The 19,364-nt window shown below is 43.9% G+C and overlaps 1 protein-coding gene across 3 annotated transcripts in view; it reads left to right on the top strand.

Moving 5' to 3' along the window:
- KCNQ3 (potassium voltage-gated channel subfamily Q member 3) overlaps nucleotides 1-19,364 on the top strand; it is a 1,253,156-nt gene that overhangs the window by 1,038,017 nt on the left and 195,775 nt on the right. The window contains exon 10 of one of the 3 annotated variants that reach the window (XM_069621644.1): nucleotides 4,487-4,543. The exons of the other annotated variants lie outside the window; for them this stretch is intronic. Coding sequence (XP_069477745.1) covers nucleotides 4,487-4,543 — 57 coding nt within the window. The remainder of the gene's footprint in view (nucleotides 1-4,486; nucleotides 4,544-19,364) is intronic. 3 annotated transcript variants of the gene reach the window in all.

The following is a 19,364-nucleotide window of genomic DNA, read 5'->3' as shown; positions in this document are numbered from 1 at the left end:
GTCCCATCTAAAGCAACATCCATCAAAGAAGAATGTTGTCGTTAATGTAATTTGAGTTATGGCCACAACCATTTTTATAAACTTGCCCTCCATCCACTGGTCCTCCAGGTGGAACATTTGCTGAGAAAGCATTTTCTTTTTAGATGCCATATTGCTTTCCCAGGAAGTTCTTTCTGTAGTGTTGCACTTTCCGAAGTTACTGGCACGTGGAGGTGGAAGACTTCTGAAGGGTGGACTGAGCCCATTGCACGCCCTTCGAGTCTGTTTCAGTATGGAGGGACAGAGCCGTTGTTCTCAAGAAAGAAGGACATCGGGGGACCTGTCACAGTGTGGGCACTCAGGCACAAGTAAGAACCGTGCCACCACTTTTGCATCTGAGGTCTGACACGCATTAACTCAAATTGGACAACTGCACTTTGAGATGTGCTGCAAAGAAGGTGGTCATCTCTGGGAAGCTGCCTCTGTTGGATTTTAGCGGGAGGCTTGCAAGACACAAATCTCCTGTTAGGTTTCAGGTACAGATAGTATGGCAACTCTCCCTTCAGTTGGTTATTTGATGGCGCTATTGACAGTTAAAAGTCCCCTTTCACAGGAAGTGTGGACATCTAGTACAATGAAGTAGTGAGACACTTCCTAAATCCTTGGGCAACAGAAAGGGCATCTGCTGGAAGAACCTCTGTGCTTTCCTACACTCAGGATCAATAGACCAAGACACCCAGGTAATCAGAGGGAGGCAGTGTGTTTAGAAGTAGCCTACGATAGGAGAGCCGCAGCTGGGCGGGTCTGTTCAGTAGAAGCCCTAGCATCCTACATTTAATAGCCATTACTACTGGCACTTGCTGTTGCTCAGCAATCCACAATAGGACTTCAAGCCTTCCAAAACCATCCACCCATGTGGACTTGAAGACATTGCTGTGGTACCAGAACACAATCAAACCATAGTGGAAGCTGTTTGTAGTGTAAAGAATCCCGAGATATCATCCCTTCTCCCCGAGGGGGAAGACCTTCTCATGAGGCTATGGTGGTGAGGCTGCTACCCGGTAGTCACCCTGCTAGGTGGTGCACAGCGGGAGGGTCTCATAGGGAGACACTCCCCTCTGGGTACAGGGGAGAATATCTGGGGAGAACGCAGCATGATAATCCTCACCCAGCACCCTACACACATCCATCCACCATCCACCCCAATATCAACTCGAACCAACCTATGTATTTGTGTAGTTCCATGGAGTTAAATTCTGAGGTGAAGAAGTTCATAGATTACTTCAGGTAGACTTGTCTGATAAATACTATGAGGAAGAAGAACATAGACTACCTTAGGGAGGCGTGTCTGATGGACACTGAGATGAGGAGGAGGTGTGGAGTAATGGCTCCAATGAACAAAGATGAACGTTCTAGTCTTCAATGGGGGAGTGTGTAACCAAGTAAGCAGTTGCTCAAACATAAAAGGGAAGAAGGACTAGAGGATGCGAAGCACGGATCAGGAAGCCACAAGGAAGAAGAATGCGGATGGCGACACTACAAGGAGGCAGTCCGCAAGAGTAGCCGGTGTCCACCTCAAGAGAGAAAGATGCTGAAAAGTAGCCGGGGAGAGTCAGAGCACAGTGGGAAGATGCCAGAGGACATCTCCATTCGCCACGAGAAGGCAAACCAAATCCTGAAGCCAGGAAGGCTCGCCAGCATCACAAGTACAGCGGAGACCAACCTGCAAAGCCTCAGAGGTTCACCCCGAGGCCTGGAAGTCCCGGCAAAGTATCTAAACCCTGGAAGAGTTAAGGGGAGATACGAAAGAGCTTGAGGGGATGAAGGGGGTAATGCACACACTAGAATGGTTCTCCCGGGTCCCAGTAATGGCAGGAAAGTTAATGGGAATAATCGGAGACAGGTCTGGAACTCGCACCCATGAAAAATGAGTAACATAAGTACTATTCTTTGTGGCAGTACCTAGCAGGAGAGAGAACCAGGTCTGCCAGAACCAAACCATAGAAAAACAGGGGCCTGGGACCCACATCCAAAAGAAAGGAGAAATGTACACCATCTTCCTCGTAGCAGTACTTGGCAGGAGAGTGATCCAGGTCTGCCCAAGTCTGAAGAGGGGGAAACCGTGGTCTTGGCCCCTCAAAATAAAGTCAAGAAAGGCCAGGGGAAGGGAGTCATTCACCCTGATGTTGTGAACCGTGTAATGAAAGTCAGAGAAAGCCATGGGGAAGGTAGTCTTTCCCCCTGGTGTTGTGAACTGTGTAACAAAGTGAGAGAAAGGCAAGGGGAAGAGAGTTGTTCCCCTGGTGTTGTGAAGTGAGAAGCCAAGTGCATGAAAAGCCAGGGAAAGGGAGTCATTCCCCCCGGTGTTGTGCACTGTGAAACCAAGTGTACGAACTGTGAAACCAAGAATAAGAGAAAACAAGGGGAAGGGAGTCTCCCCCACCCCCCTGTGTTGTGAACTGTGAAACAAAGTGTAAGAAAGACCAGGGGAATGGAGTCATTCCCCCTGATGTTGTGAACTCTGAAACAAAGTATAAGAAAAGCCAGGGGAAGGGAGTAATTTCCCCTGGTGTGGTGCACTGTGAAACCAAGTGTACGAACTGTGAAACCAAGAATAAGAGAAAGCCAGGGGAAGGGAGTCTTTCTCCCCTTCCCTGGTGTTGTGAACTCTGAAACAAAGTATAAGAAAAACCAGGGGAATGGAGCCATTACCCCTGATGTTGTGAACTCTGAAACAAAGAATAAGAAAAGCCAGGGGAAAGGAGTCATTCCCTTAGTGTTGTGAAATGTGTACCACAATATCAGGAGAAGGGAGTCATTCTCCTAGTAACCAAGAAAGAGCAGGGGAAGGCAGTCATTCCCCCTGTGTCTGTAAAACGGAGAGGTCAAGAGACCAGGAGAAGGGAGTCATTCTCCTGGCAACCAAGGCCATGGGAAGGGCGTCATTCCCCATGTTGAGGAACTTGCAACCATAAATATTCTATCCAGTCTCGGAGGAGGGAGTCTTCCTCCTGGACCAAGAACATTGGCACAACCTTTCGTTTAGTTATAAGTGTGCAGGACAGAGGTAGGGAAGTTTGGACACAGGACGGTGGACTAATTAAATTACTAAGACATCCTGACAGACCCATTAGCACTTTAGTTGACGCAGGGAACCCCTGCATAGATATAGGGAACAATAGGTTTTCTCTTTATTTTTGTTCCAAATAAAGGTCTATAGAATCCACTGGGCCACCTGTGTGTCAGTCCCCTCCATCTGCACATTAAGAGTAGGTACACACCATGATACCGGAACACTGCCAATCCAGCTGTTGAGACATCTTACACAGTCTAAAGTAGAGAACTTGAAGACTACGGTGGAGAACTGATGTTTGGTGTCCTATCCCAGACATTGGATGCACCTTGAAACCATTGCCTTTCCTTGAGCCCTAAGAACCGATTAGTTCCCATTTTGTACCTAACCCAAAAACATTTAAACAATCCCTTTTTGGTGTTTTGTTAACAGTTCACCTTCTTTTTCCCTCCTGTGGTAAAGTTCCCAGAATACACTGCCTGCAAATTCGGCAGTGCATTGAGTCAATAGTTCTAGAAGAAGGCACCTTATAAACGTTCTCATTCATCCAGCCAGATTGGTGTACATCTGTAGCCTGTATGTTATCTGTGTTTTCTCTTGCAGTGGTGGGTTATTTGTGTTCTCAATCATTGTTTGTGGTTTGGACATAGTTATGCTGATAAGTGTTATTGTTGTTTGGAAGCGTTGCCGCTGAGCCACACCTCTGAGTGTATATCCTGCGTTCAGCCCATGCTCCCAATATAGAGGCAAATGAGGTGTGCTATCTACTTTTACCTGCTTAACCTTTAAACTCTCCTGAGACAAGTTGTGATGCGAGTTTGGGCATCGATTGCCCTGTACTTCTTGTGGCCTTTAGGATTTTACATGCAATCCAACAGACTATATATATAGCTCACTAACTTTCCAGATATAATTGCAGGATGCATGCTCTATTCCAAAATTATGCTACCAGGTTGAGTGTTATTGCCATACCTCGCTTGCCGCTTGCATCATAATGGGCGTTATGGGTCATTAAAGGTCAGTCCTCCCGCTGTTACTGGGGAAACCTAGACAATACAGATGGACTCTCCAATCCACCAATGTGTGAATTACTGTCAGATTTTCAGACTGATCCAAGCCATATTTAAATAATCTCCATTTAAATATATTCAATGAAAGAGCACACACTAAGGCGCTGATTCACAGAGTGTTTTCCAATGGGGTTGCCATTATAAAACGCTTCAGTGAATTAGCCCCTCCGTGTGGAAAGCCTGACATACATTTGAGTTGTCCTTGGGAGGACAAGCCCATCCATGTTGCCCAGCAATGGAGAACAGGTAGGTCACTATAGGTCACTATTGTGCATGAGATGCTTTGTAACTTGTTCTTCCTTCCCATTGGATCTGCATGGATCACCATCGATACTCACCCCGCCTCTTCTCTTTCACTTTGCAGTGACGTCATGTTTAGTAGGGACTCATTCTTTGGATCGAGCTTTTCGAGAAAACTTAGGTACAACGGTACTTACCTCGCCTAACCTTCCATTTGCATCGTGACGTGCATGCTACACTCTGCCTGCATTCCCCACTGATGATCTACACATGCCCACATTGCCCAGCTAATAACATTGGAGCAAAATGGGAGTACATGCTTCCCTGAAACGTGTGTGCCTTGTACATGCACCATAACGTGCATGAACAAAGTGTATGTATGTGCATTCTTTCTGGGGTGAAGATATTGCAAAAAGGCAGCAGGTAGACTGCGTGGTTTGGATATTGCGCAAGCAAATATGCATCTTGAACGATACAACAGTCATCACGTGTTAAACGTCTGCCTGTGACAATGCAAGCAGAGCAGTCTTTCTGGAGATCAAAGGTGATCAAGGCGGTAAAGAAATGTCACACTGCATGTGCATGTACATCATCACTTATTGTATATCTGAACTGCACTTCATGGGAGGATATTTCTTTACCCTAAGCTTCTGTATATGTCCATAGAGCTGCACTGGGTATTAGTACGCTTCTGTAACGTGGGACGCAACGTAAGGCAACTAACTGACTTTTGGGAAGAAAGTCTGGGATGCAGAGCCATGGTTGTCGCTGCAGGATGACTACGTTTCCACACCCAAAAACTGGCATAGGCTACCTACTTAAATTCAGGGATACAATTTGCCTGTGCAAAAATAAAGGCTACAGTTCGGTAATCAGGGGCTGGGTGATGAAATATGATGTTCTCTAGTTTGTATTGGGGCAGAAAACGCATAACATTCAAGTCTAATTAAGGTCATATGTATTTTAAAAAAGTGGCTCATTTCAAATCATGGCACTGGGGCGTTATTGCATCAATCTTCTAATATACATATATGTATATATATATATCACTCACTAAAGATGTCTGCACACTGGGCTGGGGGGCTTCCTTTCCTCCTCTAAAATAAAATTATCTCCAGAAATTAGGAGGATTGTGGCCTTCAGACCCAGATGTCAGTCATTTTATCCCCACATCCAAATCCTGAAACTGCCCAAATGAGCATACATAGTTCATGGTTATAAGCACTTTAATGTTAGGGTGAGTGTTCCAAAAAAATAAGCACCAAGCACAGTGTGCATTATGTACTTATATATTTAATCACGTAACTCTTGTATCACAGACATATTTGGCAAATGCAAAGATCTGTTACGTTTTCAAAATTGGTATTTTGAAAGCACACAATAGGAAAAAGTTCATGCTGTTATTATAGATTTTCATAATGTGCTTTGCTCAGTAAGACACACTATTAGAAAGTCAATCTCCACTCAGGAGAGTAAGTTTTAATCTTTATGTCAAATGTAAGCATCAAGATAAGCACAGGGAAATGTCGCCTTAGCTGCCTAAAGCAACCATAGACCAGTTCTCAACCACCTCCTCTAAAATCCCTCCAACATTCCAGAAACTGAAGCTCCTGGACATTCTCCTAGCCTTTTTGCCTCAGGCCACTACACCTGCTTTGACAGGACAGTATCTATTAACAAAGTACTTAATGTAACATTTATATGACTAAAATATGCTGGAAGGGATCATCTATTTCCTTTGAGAGCACAATGGCTGTGTTTGTGTGTGTTGGCCGCTGATTAGGGTGTAGTGCTGCTGAACTTGTAAAGGGATTTCAATCAGGCACACACCCAGGTCTCGCCTAGCAATGTAGTGCACAAATTAAACCCTTATTTATTTTTGTCTATAAGTTCAATATTCTGAATGATATACCACTCATATCACACCCTTCTCAAAATACACACCCAGGTCACACTGAACCAGGAATCAGGCTAGTTTGGAATGGTAAATATTTATTTATTTATTTAGAATTTAAATCACAATATATTTTAATAGGTAACAACAATCACCAATGGGGTGACAGAACACTGAATAATATCTTTAATGCACTGGGAATCAGATAATGAGCACAAAACTAATGCAGCACAGAAAAGGATACTTTTGGGTTGGTTTGGAACAGATAGCGCTATGGTTAGAGGTTCCCACTGCAACACCCCTCAACCCACCAATAAGCAATTTAAATAGATGTGAGGAGAGAACAGGCACTCAGGAATAAGACAGACCAAACAAAATATCTCTCCCACCTTCCCCCTTTAAACACGGATTTGACTTTTCAACTGTCAGGATGGCTTTGAAATTGGCTGAGCAAAAACACTAAATGAGTTAAGAAAATGTGTAAATTATTATACATTTCTACGGGAGCCGCTTTGAACAGATGCAAGCAATCACAAGCAATGATTTAATCAAAAGACAATAATTGGAATCTCAAAGGAAAAGTGGGAAATAATTTAAAGACCATTCAGACGTGTAAATCTTTTGGAAAATGTAAATTCACTGCAAACTTTTACTGTGCGATTTCTGATAAAAACGGGTCAACCGCACTGTTGCGGTTTTGGGCTGTGGAGATAGCTGAGGATGTTAGGTATCAGTGGGAATTAAAATTTTGTTTCTATCTTTAAAATGGAGGGAGTTATAGAGGTTTTAGTGAAAGATGTTTTTCGGAAATAGACACGAATTTGGACAAGAACTTCAGTTTAAAATCAGATAATATGGGTTATGCTTTTACTCAAGACTAGAGCATGCAGCCTAGACAACCAGGTTGGGACGAAGTAAGCCCTGAGACTGATTCATGACTTCAGTAACAGATCCCCAGTGCCTTCCCCGGCGGAACCAGTCCAAACACTCGAAGAGGGATTTATGTATAAGAGTTACACAAATAAAAATGACTATGAAAATGACACTTTAGCAAATAGACAGGGTAGGATAGCACTAAAGATTTTAACACTGTTACTGGTTATGAAAGTAAGGATAGTTCAGAGATTGGGGTAGAGAAAGATAAAGCAAGGTATACAATAGCTCTCTAGTGTCCTGTTAATACTCACAATCTACTGGGATTTAAGATTTTTGGCCCGTCAAGATTCTGTTCAATGGATCGGGTCTATCAAGGAAGGACCGCACATCAAGCGCAGGACAGGATCAGCTAGGCCGGTCGCTGGAACTGCACGGGATCTGCCCTTCTCGTTTCTGGATATTTCAGATCAGCGGTATGGCAAGTTCATCAGGCAAGCCTTATGGTTGCAAGCCAGATAGTTTCAGGATGCCTTCCCACACCACAGCGCTTCACTGGATTGTAAGGATTAGTTGAGGATTGTGGCCAAACTGACAATGGTTCAGCTACTGCTTGGCCTGGTCCTTGGCATCTGGATCTGGAAGGATGTTAAAGGCTGGATGTTGAATGCTGGAACAAAGTGCTTAGCTGGAATCAGAAGAGAGACTGTCTCATGTGCTGTCCAATGTCTCATTTATCCTTGCAAATGACATCACAAAAATGGGTGTATGGACCGGCTTAACTATACTTGCCCCTGTGAACTGGGATTGGATCAGAGCCTCATCTCCGCCTTGTATCCGAGTAATTGGATCAAAGCCAGATGATGTCAAGTTTAGGGTTTGATTTTTACAATCCTTAGAAACCTCTCCGAGACACTAGTATCAAAATCGAATTGTGTCCTAAATACATATTTATACCTTTGTAACCTCCACGAAAATCACATACAAGGATTACATATTTTATGGAGTATCTGTTCATCAAAATCCCACGGCTGTGAGACCTTGTTTTGCCTTTTTGCAGCATTTTGTCCATTTTGCCATGAAAACATTTTCCAAACTTTCTCCAACTTTCCACAAATATGCGTGTTTTGCCATAGGAATGTGTGTGCAAAGTTTAACAATTCTAGCATAAATACAGTTCCCATAAAACCACATATATTGCCATTCCTGTTCAGAATATGCTACACAGTTCCACCACGTTTTGAAATGTAGGGCCAAAAATTAGAACAACACATCTGCCCGTTTCATATTTTTCACCACTTCTGATAGCGAGTTATAAGTCTCTAAAAAATGTTCATTGCATATTCTTGGCAGCAAATGGTCTGCCTTTTGTCTGTCTCTGGAGGCAAGGTGCAGCCCCCACCTTTGGGATTTCCTTCAAGGAGCAGCCCCCACCTTTGGGATTTCCTTCTGCAAGCCTAGTTTACGACCTTTTCACATGTCCATTTCCTGGCCTGGAGAATCTGCCATTGTTAAGTCCTCACAATTATCATGTGTCAGTGAACATCTGCTGAGAGGAATGCCCTCCCCTTGGGTGGAAACCTCTTTTTCAGGCCCAGCCAGTCTAAAACAAACTTGTTGCACCAGATGACATAGAAAAAAGTACATTCTTAGATTTAAACCTGTGGGATCAAAACAACCGAGATCTGTGCTCCTTTCAGCAACAATCCTTTTATATTTGCTAATCCGGCAGATGATTAGTTTTAGACAACTTTAAAATTTAATCGTGAGAGCCCATTTGACAGTTTAACAGGGGCTGTCACTCACAGGTAGCCCAGTGTGGCTGCACACAGATTTTTGACAGGGGCTATCATTCACAGGCAGTCTAGTTTTACTGAGAAGGTGTATTGCTTTTAACATTTTAGGACTTTGTACATTCACAGTGCTTCATTATATTTACTGAATTTTAGCGCCATGCAAGATTTTGAGTGTTCGAAAATGTTATGTACAGGCCTTTTGAAGTTTCAGCGGCAAAGTAAATGTAATTTACAGGCAATTTTTGGGGAGTTTCATTTGCAAAGCGCTGCTTCTCCCTCTGTACTCCACGTTTACTTGTCATGGAGCCCACTGGCACCTTTTCTGCATTGTGTGCTCTGTTGCACCACACATGCACCATGAGTGGCAGGTTGTGCAGCCATCTTTTTGTGCGTTGAAACGCAGTTTTGGAGGTTTTGGCACGCACAAGGGTTTTGCCGCCATTTTGCTGTTTCTCGCACCATAGATAGCAGAGCAAGACCGCATAGTATAGCAGAGTGGGTCAATACATCCCACAAACTGGACAAACCCACCAACCTCCTTGTGCCCCATCAACTTCCCTCATACGGACAATGTGCCCTCTTTGTCGTGGCAACATTCCTTCAGTGAACATGCAATGACAAGGTGGGTGTCCAAATTGCAGGCCTGCATCACTGCTACTCTCTACTTTTAACCCTAAAAAATCCAACACACAGCAGGAAATGTGTTAGAGGTAAAGGGGTGGGTTGATGTTGTCGTGGTGTAGGGCTTTGCAGAAACCCCCCACTCCTACATGGAATCCTGGTAAGAACTGGCACTTCACAATACTGCTCTGAATGGCTTTCGGGCTATAAATCTCCACAAATTACAGGCAAATGAATCATGTACTGACACTTCTTTAATTCAACAGGCTGTGCCCAGCATATGCCAGTATTGATCTATTTAAAAAGAACAGCGGACACTGCAATGTGCCATATAGAGCAAAGAGACGTATTCCAGGCAATGCCTCTCTGAGCAGTGTTGACCTTCTTCTCACCCTTATGGGATATATGTTGAACAACTGCACACGTTGTATTTCAAGGCTCGTATTTCTGCAACACATGTTTGTGTTTTCTCTTTCTGTCTGTGAAACTGTTTAATCATGTTTACATGGCAACATATTTTTATATTGGAGAATCTATTATCTCACTGATATTATTTGAGCAAACAGAAAAGCATGAGTCGTCCTGCAGCTTGGCTGAGGTTTATATGTGCTAAGAAGCTCTTGTTGTAGCAGTGTATATCCGTCCCTCCCATCAATAGAAGGCAGCAGAGGAGTTATTCCCGGGCCACTGTTATTCAGAACATGGAGCAGTGACACTGGCAGAGAGGAACCTTTGGCCACTGGAGTTGTCCTCTCTTCCTGTCTTCACAAGGATTTACGCTGAGGATGTGTACTCCTCCGGAAATTAAAGAACATTACTGAGCCTGACTCAATAGAGTGATTTTGACAGCATTCGTATCAGTCGTTTTTCATAAGCAAGCGCTACGTTCTAAACATGTGTGCTAACAATCAGGCTAGTCATTACGCTGTGAAGTGTTTTATTCTGTATTTCTCTGGTCTACAAGAAGTGTTTAATGTTACACGCCCAACTAGAAAAGATAACCCATTCCAACGATAATAAGTATTCCCATTGATCCATACATGTAACGTAACACTAAAAAAGTACCGTTTCATCCATTAATGTGAAAGTAGTCCCGTAGAGCAAGCCAACGTTCAAACATACAAGACAGGCTTCACTCCCTCCTCGCCCATGTATATACTGGATCAGGGTCGACTAAAACATGTTATCCAGGATACGATTGCAATTCGGATAATTTAGCTCCAGCCCAAATACACATTACGGAGCACGTTGCCTCACTACAAGTTTGGTGGTAATTCAGTGGCAAATCTAATAAAGTACTGACCAAAAGTGTTTACTTTTCCTGCCACCTGGTCCTGTGTGCTGGCCATGGTATTATGAGTGCTGGCAGGCGGCGTAGTGAAACATGATGGAGGATACGACTCCTTGGGTATTTTGGCAGATTCATAGGAAGAGAAATGCCACTGCAGTAAATCAGCGGTTTTTGGAGGAAACGTTGTGGATGTACCTTCATTTTTTTGCTGGAGGTGAATGCACTCTTCCACCAAATTTGGAATTCGGCGGTGCTGTGAAAATAGCGGTAATTCTATTACCAGAAAAAAGATAGCAGTAACAGAATTAGTGTCACTTGTTTTTACCACACTGCCAAACTCGTAATAAGGCTCGTACCTTTTGTCAGAATCGGGTGACAAAACAACATTGCATAATATGCCATCAGCAGGTAATTGAAACACCCAAAAACCAAGAGAAACAGTGTTACATTGTCCATTAACATGGCAATTCATCAACTTCTCAAGGTTTATCGGAATGTTAGAAGGCTTTCTTCGGCATATGAACGCAGGACAACCATGCATCAGTTGTGGGGACATGAATCCTCTTTCTTGATCAGACTACTGCCTAATCTCCACCAACCTACCTAGAGGGAACATACTAGACACACACGACCCCCTGCACGATGCAGCCTATGAAATAAGTTACAACCTTTAGCTTCGAAGACACCTACACCTTGTTTAGGCACCAAATCACTCGTCAGTGACATAAACACACCATCAGAGCACTTGATACCTCACCCTGGCATTTTGTGAGTTGACATAACCTCTGATCCTTTTATGTGAGGGTGGCGAGCTGTAAGGGACTGGGTTGGTCCAGCTGCTGCTTGATGGGCCTCCCGCAGGGTGGATGGGACAGGATGCCACACGCTCACCACCCCCACCATATCTTCAACCCCTGGGACATTCAAAGGCCCATCGGCCAACTGGCACTCTAACTTGCAGACTAGTCCACTCCAGACTGTGCCGAACATTCTGGGTGCTGTAGCAGAGGCATGACAAAAAGTCTGTTTAACTTTAACCCGACACGGTTGAAACAGCCAGGAAAGAGCACAACTGCAAACTGCATGGTTAGGAAGAGGCACAAGGACAGTTTTCTTCCCAAAGTGGGGCAGATGCAGAACACCACGGGCCGACAAGCTAATACAGGTGAGAATCCAAGATGACCCTCACGTCACTCAGCTCTTATGAACCCATGGATCCACCAAGTAAGGTGAATACTATAATAAACCAATGTGGAGAGGCTCCTTGGTACAAATTAAAGGGTCAATTAAGAGAACCCATACGAAAAGCCCAATCCAAACCCAGGATACAAAATCCTTGAAATCCCAGCCAATTACAAGGGCTGGCATAAAGACGCAAACTCTTAAGACAGTATAAAAGAGGCCAGGTGACCCAGTGGGAGCAGCACACCCGGAGCAGAAGGACATGCACTTTGCTGCTTCTTGCACCGACAGAGAGATTGCCACTTGGTCCAGGGTGGCCAGTTTGCTGGAGAAGCTACTTGCTACCCCGGTTTTGGTACAGAATGTGAAGCCTACCAGAGGTCTTAGAAAGACCTGATTGCGGAATACTCAGAGACGCAGAGGTCTGGAGGACGGTATACAGTGATTATACCGAATAATAAAGTGAGAATGAAATTTAAACAAATAAAAAATAATGAAAAAATACCAAATGTTTCTTTAAAAAATATGTGGGAGTGGGGTAAAGGGTTACATGTGGTGGGGAGGAGGTTCGGTGGGGGGTTTAAAATGGGGAAACAGCTGGCTTGGGCGGACCCTCCAAAAAAACCTATATTTATTTCATTGTTTGTTTCATTAAAATGTCATTCTCTATTTTTTCATTCAGTAAAATCCCGTAGAAACCTGGAGGACATGTTCTGAACAAATGAATGTTGAGAAACCCATAGGCCTTCCAGAAACCTGAACAAGTGCATTTTGAGAAGCTTACAGGTCTATGAATGAGACCTGAACAAGTGAATGCTGAGAAACACAGTTGTCTATGTGAGACCCAAAGAAGTAACTCACGCGCAGGGGGCGGAAAGGGAAGGGAAGAGGGAGGGAAGAGGGGTATGTGAGGAATCGTAGTAGAAGGAAAAAATAAACTTCTGTTTTTAGGGAATTGAGGTGAAGAAAATGGGTCTTCATTCAATTCTGGACTGCAGAAAGGCAGTTAGAGAGAGTAGAGTGAAGGGTGTTAGTGAAAGAGGAAAAAGAAAAAGATATGGGTATCGCTGCATAAAATTGAAAGGATAGATAGAAGCGACTTAATGAACATTTCTACTCACTCGGACAATGTCCCTCTGAAACCAAAGGAAATCGACAACGACCTGAGGGGAAAACAGCCCTATGATCAAGAGGACGTATATACAGTAAAGCCTAAAAGGGACAGAGATGAACAGTGCCAGACGGAAAAAATCGCATCAAGGCTGGCAGGTGGAAAGGAAGCTGCCAAAAAACCAGGACCGGAAACAGATAAACCCGAGATAGAGAGGGAGAAAACAAGAACAAACCCTCCTAAACAGCGACAAAGGCGTGAAAGAGACGACAGTCAAAGAAGTCCTTGTAAGCATCGAGTGGAAAGAAATGTTGCGAGTAACAAAAAGGTGTCCAAAGAAACGATACGAGTCTTTAAGCTCGAGCAAATGGAAGTGGAGAAAAACTTTTGCATTCTAAATAGATCTACAATTCTCCAGATAACAAAGAAAATGATAACCCTGAAAAAGATCAGGACAGAGGACCTAGTGCTCATCGAACCCTACCACAGAGAAAAGAAAGCAAAAGCTTTCATTCATCTGAAAGCAGCTGCCATCGATCTTGTTGACGAGTCTGTCTATAAGGAATTCCACCAATTAGGCCTATCTTTGAAGGAGTGCAAGAGATCTACGGAGACCGAAGCACCCAGAGAGATTTTGACAGAGAAATCTAAACGTCAAATCCATTATAGATCCAAAACGGAAGATCTATACCTGCAAACCGAAAGGCAAAATACTCCGGAAAGGCAAGTATCTCACAGTCGCCGATACCATCAAGGCAGGGGCACAAGATACCCCGCAGATTGGAGGGCGAGAGACTACTCAAAGCAAAGTAACGTTCACCACTCCAGAAAATATCCTGACTGGACAAAGCACCTGATAAGAATCAACAGAGAAGACAAAGGTTCCACCGAACATCGTACAAGGTCGGACTGCTTATCCCCCGAGGTTTTCACAAACGGAGCTGACATGCAGCAGAAAATGACGGAAGAAGAAAGACAACCGAAAGGGCCATGGAAATGGCTTATGGCAAATTGGTCAAAAAACAACGGCAAATAGCAACGACCTGGGTTAGCTCGTCACATTGACGATAACAAAACCTCCATTGATAAATGCAACGAGCAACCCGTTAAGGGAGCCTATAATCTGGGCTCATGGAACACAAGAGGCCATATGCACCTCACTTCACCTGGAGATGTCGATCTGGGTTTGTTTGATATTCTTTGTTTGCAAGAAACCTGGCTCGTCCACCAACCTGCCCTCGATGGATACTCTGTGCTGATTTCCCCCGCAGCGAAAGGCCTGCTAGGTAGACCGTCTGCGGGTTTACTAACAGCTATAAAATCTGGTTCGGGACTGAGTGAACCCAAAAAGTGGAAACAATCATATGAAATGCTAGTTGTCTTGACATCTCAATTACAGGGAAAGATCACAAGGAAAAATGGCCCCCAACAGATGGTGGCCATCATAAACTGCTATTGGAACCCCCAGCGAATGTCTACCAAAGTATTCTGCAACAACATCGCCGAAACAATTGACCACCTTTATGCAGAATTTCAAATAATTGAGCTCATCATCTGCGGGGATATGAACGCCAAATGTACAGAAGCCCGGGACTCCATTGCAAGCGGGCACAGGAGACACCTGGATCCGGCAATTGAAAGAGGTAAAGCCTTAAATGAAGTGATCAGCAAAAGAAATATCCAAAATGTGTCGACACTGTTCCCAAACCAAATAAACTATCCAACATGGGAACGGAACGACTCTAAAGCTACTCTGGATTATATCTTCATTTCCAACGGGCTCATCCATGAGCTGACGGGTTTCGAGGTCAAAAAAACCATTCACAGTGACCACAACCTACTCAGCTGTACATGGCGTTCCACACCCAAGACACTCAAATCATACGATTGGATGATAGAGCTAAACCAACAACAGACTCGCCTTCGGCTAAGTGAAAAAGACATCGAGAAAATTAAAAGCACCTGGGAGATGAAAATAAGAGACCAAGTATGGGCTGACAAGAAGGAAAGACCTAACTACCTACCGTTGCTCCTAGCTTTCCAGGTTAAAGGAGCAGGGAAAGCAAAGATCACGCCTACTACCAACCATTCGTATAATAAGACGGTGGTTGAAAAAAGAAAACGTGTACGGCGCTTACGAAGAATTGCAAAGAAATCTAACGATGAGCGTGATTGGGAAAACTGGCGCATAGAAAATAAAGGATACAAGAATTGGCATAAACACCATAAAGCAAATCAATACCAACAGGATGCCGAGGCGATGATGCTAAAACTTCAAACCAAAAAATCTAGCGAGTTTTTGGGGATTGATGAAAGAAATGAATAAGCCCCTCTCGGCCCCTATGGTAAATGCTGTAGCCGAAGAAAATTGGATCCGTTATTTCACAGCAGAATTTGAAGGCCCAACTAACGTCATCCAAGGAGCAAACCTAAACCAAGCGTCTATGTGGGTCGATCTTTCCAATCCTGCCGATATTGAATTAGCGATACGGAACCTAAAAACTTCCAGAGTGCCGGGCCCAGATGGACTCACAAATACGGACCTGAAAATGGCCCCGTAAAAATTGGCAGAAATGATCAGTAAAATCTTTGCGGAATGTAGAAGAACAAACATGGTGCCGGAATCGTGGCAGAGAGCGGTAATCGTCCCAATCTACAAAAAAGGGCCTAAACAAGAACCTGCAAGCTACAGACCTATCGCCCTTCTGGATATTTTAGGAAAACTGTACGCCACCCTTCTTCTCGTCCACTTCCGAGTCTGGGAAAAAGAGAGCCAGGCCAAAGACAAACTACAAACTGGATTCCAAAAAAATGGGTGTACTTCGATCAATCTCCTCATATTGAACATATTGAAAGCAAAAGTTAAAGAGGGGGCGCCTAAAGTGTTCCTGGCATTCGTGGATCTGTCCAAAGCGTTCGATAGGATTGACAGACCGTCCTTGTGGGCAAAGCTAGAAGATTGGAATTGCCCTACTCAAATATTGGAGCCCATAAAAGCTCTCCATACGAACACCAAAATCAGAGTGAAACTCAACACCCAGGGCCTACTTTCAGAGGAGATTAATGTTACACGCGGAGTAAAGCAGGGGTGCCCAATGGCGCCGGTACTGTTCACTGCCTTCCTAGGTGATTACCAACGGTCTGAGGAAAAAGTTCGATCCTTTCCCCCCAAAATCGGGAAAATGGAGATCCCACGGCTACTCTATGCAGATGACATCATTGTGATTGATCAGACGAAGGTGGGTCTGCAAAGAAAAATCCGTAACTTGGAGGCGTATATCCTGCAGAACAATCTGGAAATTAATAAAGCGAAGACAAAGATCATGGTCCTCGAAAAAGTTTCCAGTAAAAAGATGAAAGATCTAAAGATCACCCTGGCCGAGGCCAAAATTGAAATGGTTACCAGCTTCAAATATCTAGGGATTCAAGTCGACAGTTTGGGTCTGGAAAAGAGTCTTGTCGATCAACTCTGGGAAAAGGTGAAAAGGCTAACAACGCAAACCAGAGCAGTGGATCGCAAGTACGGCAAATTTTCCTTGATCCCAGCTATAACCTTCTATAACGCCAAAGCTATGCCGGCTTTGACCTATGGAACAGAGTGTGCGCTATACCTTCGGCAAAATATCTGAACTAAACTTGAAGGTCACCTCTGGAAAACAGTCCTAGGCCTACCAAAATCCACCGCCATGGCAGCTATAAGAAGAGAGCTGGGCCTCATATCATTAGCTTCGACGGTGGATCAAAGTGCCATGCGCCTCTATAGACGAATCATCACGGCGGACACCCTACCCATTTATAACACCATACGGGATGAAATGGAATTAGGCAAGTGCGTGGCCTTGAACAAATGGGTGGAAATGAGAAAAGAACGATCTGTTCAGTATTGGAACTGCAGAAAATGACCTAAAAGAAAATCCTGAACAAATAAAAAAAAAAGATGGAAGATATGGATTGGATCGGGACAACAGAAAAAGCGGTAGGAAATAAACTCCTGAAACATCTTCCCCCCACCTTCAATAAGGGGAAAAAACCCCTATTGTACTATGCTAAGTTTCCAAACAAGAAGATGAGAACGTTAGTCATGAGAGCAAAGCTCAACCTCCTCCCCACGAGAGAGATCATAACTATTAGAGGGGTAGGAACTGAAAATCATTGCCGGCTATGTAAAATCGACACTATTGAGACGATAAAGCACCTCGTGATCGAGTGTCCCTACACAATTGAAATTAGAAAAGCATACCTCCCTTCTTTGGCTGAAAATATGTGGATCTACCAAGAAGAGGAAATCTGGAACAGACTTATTTCGGGAGAAAAGACAAGATGGACTTTGGCTCTGGCCAAAATCATCGATTCGATTTTTGACCAGATAAATACCCTTAAGACTGAGGGGGCCCCGATACAGAATATCGACTCTCAGGAATAATGCCCACTAGGTTTCAGGATAAGGTCGCCGTTTTCGTGCGACAGGCCGGGCCAGCCTTTCGAGGGAGGTATTTTTATGATTTTTTTATGATTTAATGTGTGTATCGAAATACAAGGAGATTGGAATAAGAAGTTTTTGACAAAACTCAGTTTTCACTGAGTAAAGCTCAAATAAAAAAATTTTTAAAAAAAGAAAGGATAGATTAGAAGAAGAAATAAGAGCAGACAGCAGGATTGCATAAAGAGAGAAAAGCATGGGTCCAAGGACAGACCCTTTTGGGACTCCATAAAGAAGGTAGTGAGTGGGTGAGGTTTGCCAAACACAAGTCATTGAGTAAGAGCGTTAAGCGAGATAGGAGTAAAACCATTTAAGAACAGCACCAAAGTGACCAAGAGTGGAACGGGTTGAAATAAGAAGGGAGTGATCAACAGTATCCAACGCTGCGGAAAGATCAAGGAGAACAAGGACAGAAGAATATTTAGCGTAATGAGCCGTGAGAAAAGCATTTGAGACATGCAATTGGACAGACTCAGCGAAGTGAAATGGTCAGAAACCAAATTGAAATGGAGGCAGAACAGAATGAAGATTGAGATAGGCAGAAACTTGAGAGTAGACAGCACACTCAATAAGTTTAGATGTGTAGCAAAGAAGGTTAGCAGGTTAGCAGGAACAGAGATCGTGAGATGGTTACTTCAAAATAGGGAGGATGACCATGTGTTTGAAAGAGAAGGAAAGCAAGAATTACTAAGGGAGGAGTTGATGAGGAAAGTAAGATAATGGAGGAGGTGGGAATACATTTGAGGGATAAGGGCAGAAGGAAGGTGTCAGAGGTGAGGCAGTGGGATGGGCATGAGTGAGAAGGGCAGAAGTGTTTAGATCAGAGAGAGAAGAAAAGAAGGATAGCCAGTGGAGTGGTGGAACAACCGGGTGTGCCATACCAGACTCTGGGGAGAGGCCCAACAGTGAAGCGAGGAATGCTGAAGGCGTGCCCAGTAGAAGCTGAACGACAGGAGGCTGAGAAGAAGCCTAAAACTAAAGCCTGTGGACCCTAATACCTGGGAGAGGTCTTTGAGCTTAGGTCCCTTTAGAAACATGCATATGTAATGGATGGGGTCACACAGATGATTCCAAGTCCAAATAACCGTACCAACTCAGGAAGATGACAAAGTACTGTTTTATCAACAATTATCTAAAACAGGGAGTTTACCAGGAACATCAACGGAGACGTACGCTCAATTTCTCTCTGCGATCTTCACACAAATTGTAGCTTTTATATCAAAAATACATCAGAGTGTCGGCATACCACGTAGCAATAATGAAACACCTATCAAGGGTTGGGATTGGCTATGTGGAACATCTAAGTATACTTTTCTATAAGGACTAGGATTGTGATTGGCTACTCACTATCAGATGGACAACAAATGCCTACCTCTAAAACATGCAATCTTCAGAAACATTAGCTACACAGTTTCAAACTATTAGGTCCTTCGCTATATGGCCTACTCTGATTGGTTTGCATGCTTGTGCCAGTCTAGAACATTCGGTTCACTTAGCAGCATGTAAGGCCAGACCCAGGTGCAAGGAGATGGGGCATGACACTACCTCCCCACCCAATTAGCCCAGCTTCTCTATTCACCCATGCCTTCTGCCGTGAAGATTGTCTTTGAACTTGGCCTTGCAAAGTATCCTTGGCTTTAGAATACACAGGAGTGGGAGCACTCACTATCGCGTTCTGGGACTCCAAGTTCTAACTCTATTTTCATCCTTGGCTCACGTGACAGGAGACCACGATTTGGTCCATTTTGCAGGTT

This window comes from Ambystoma mexicanum, chromosome 5q (genome assembly GCF_040938575.1).
Source record: "Ambystoma mexicanum isolate Mex_15411 chromosome 5q, UKY_AmexF1_1, whole genome shotgun sequence".
NCBI lineage: Eukaryota > Metazoa > Chordata > Amphibia > Caudata > Ambystomatidae > Ambystoma > Ambystoma mexicanum.
The sequence above is the reverse complement of the archived record's forward strand: the minus strand, read 5'-3'. Positions and strand labels throughout refer to the sequence as shown.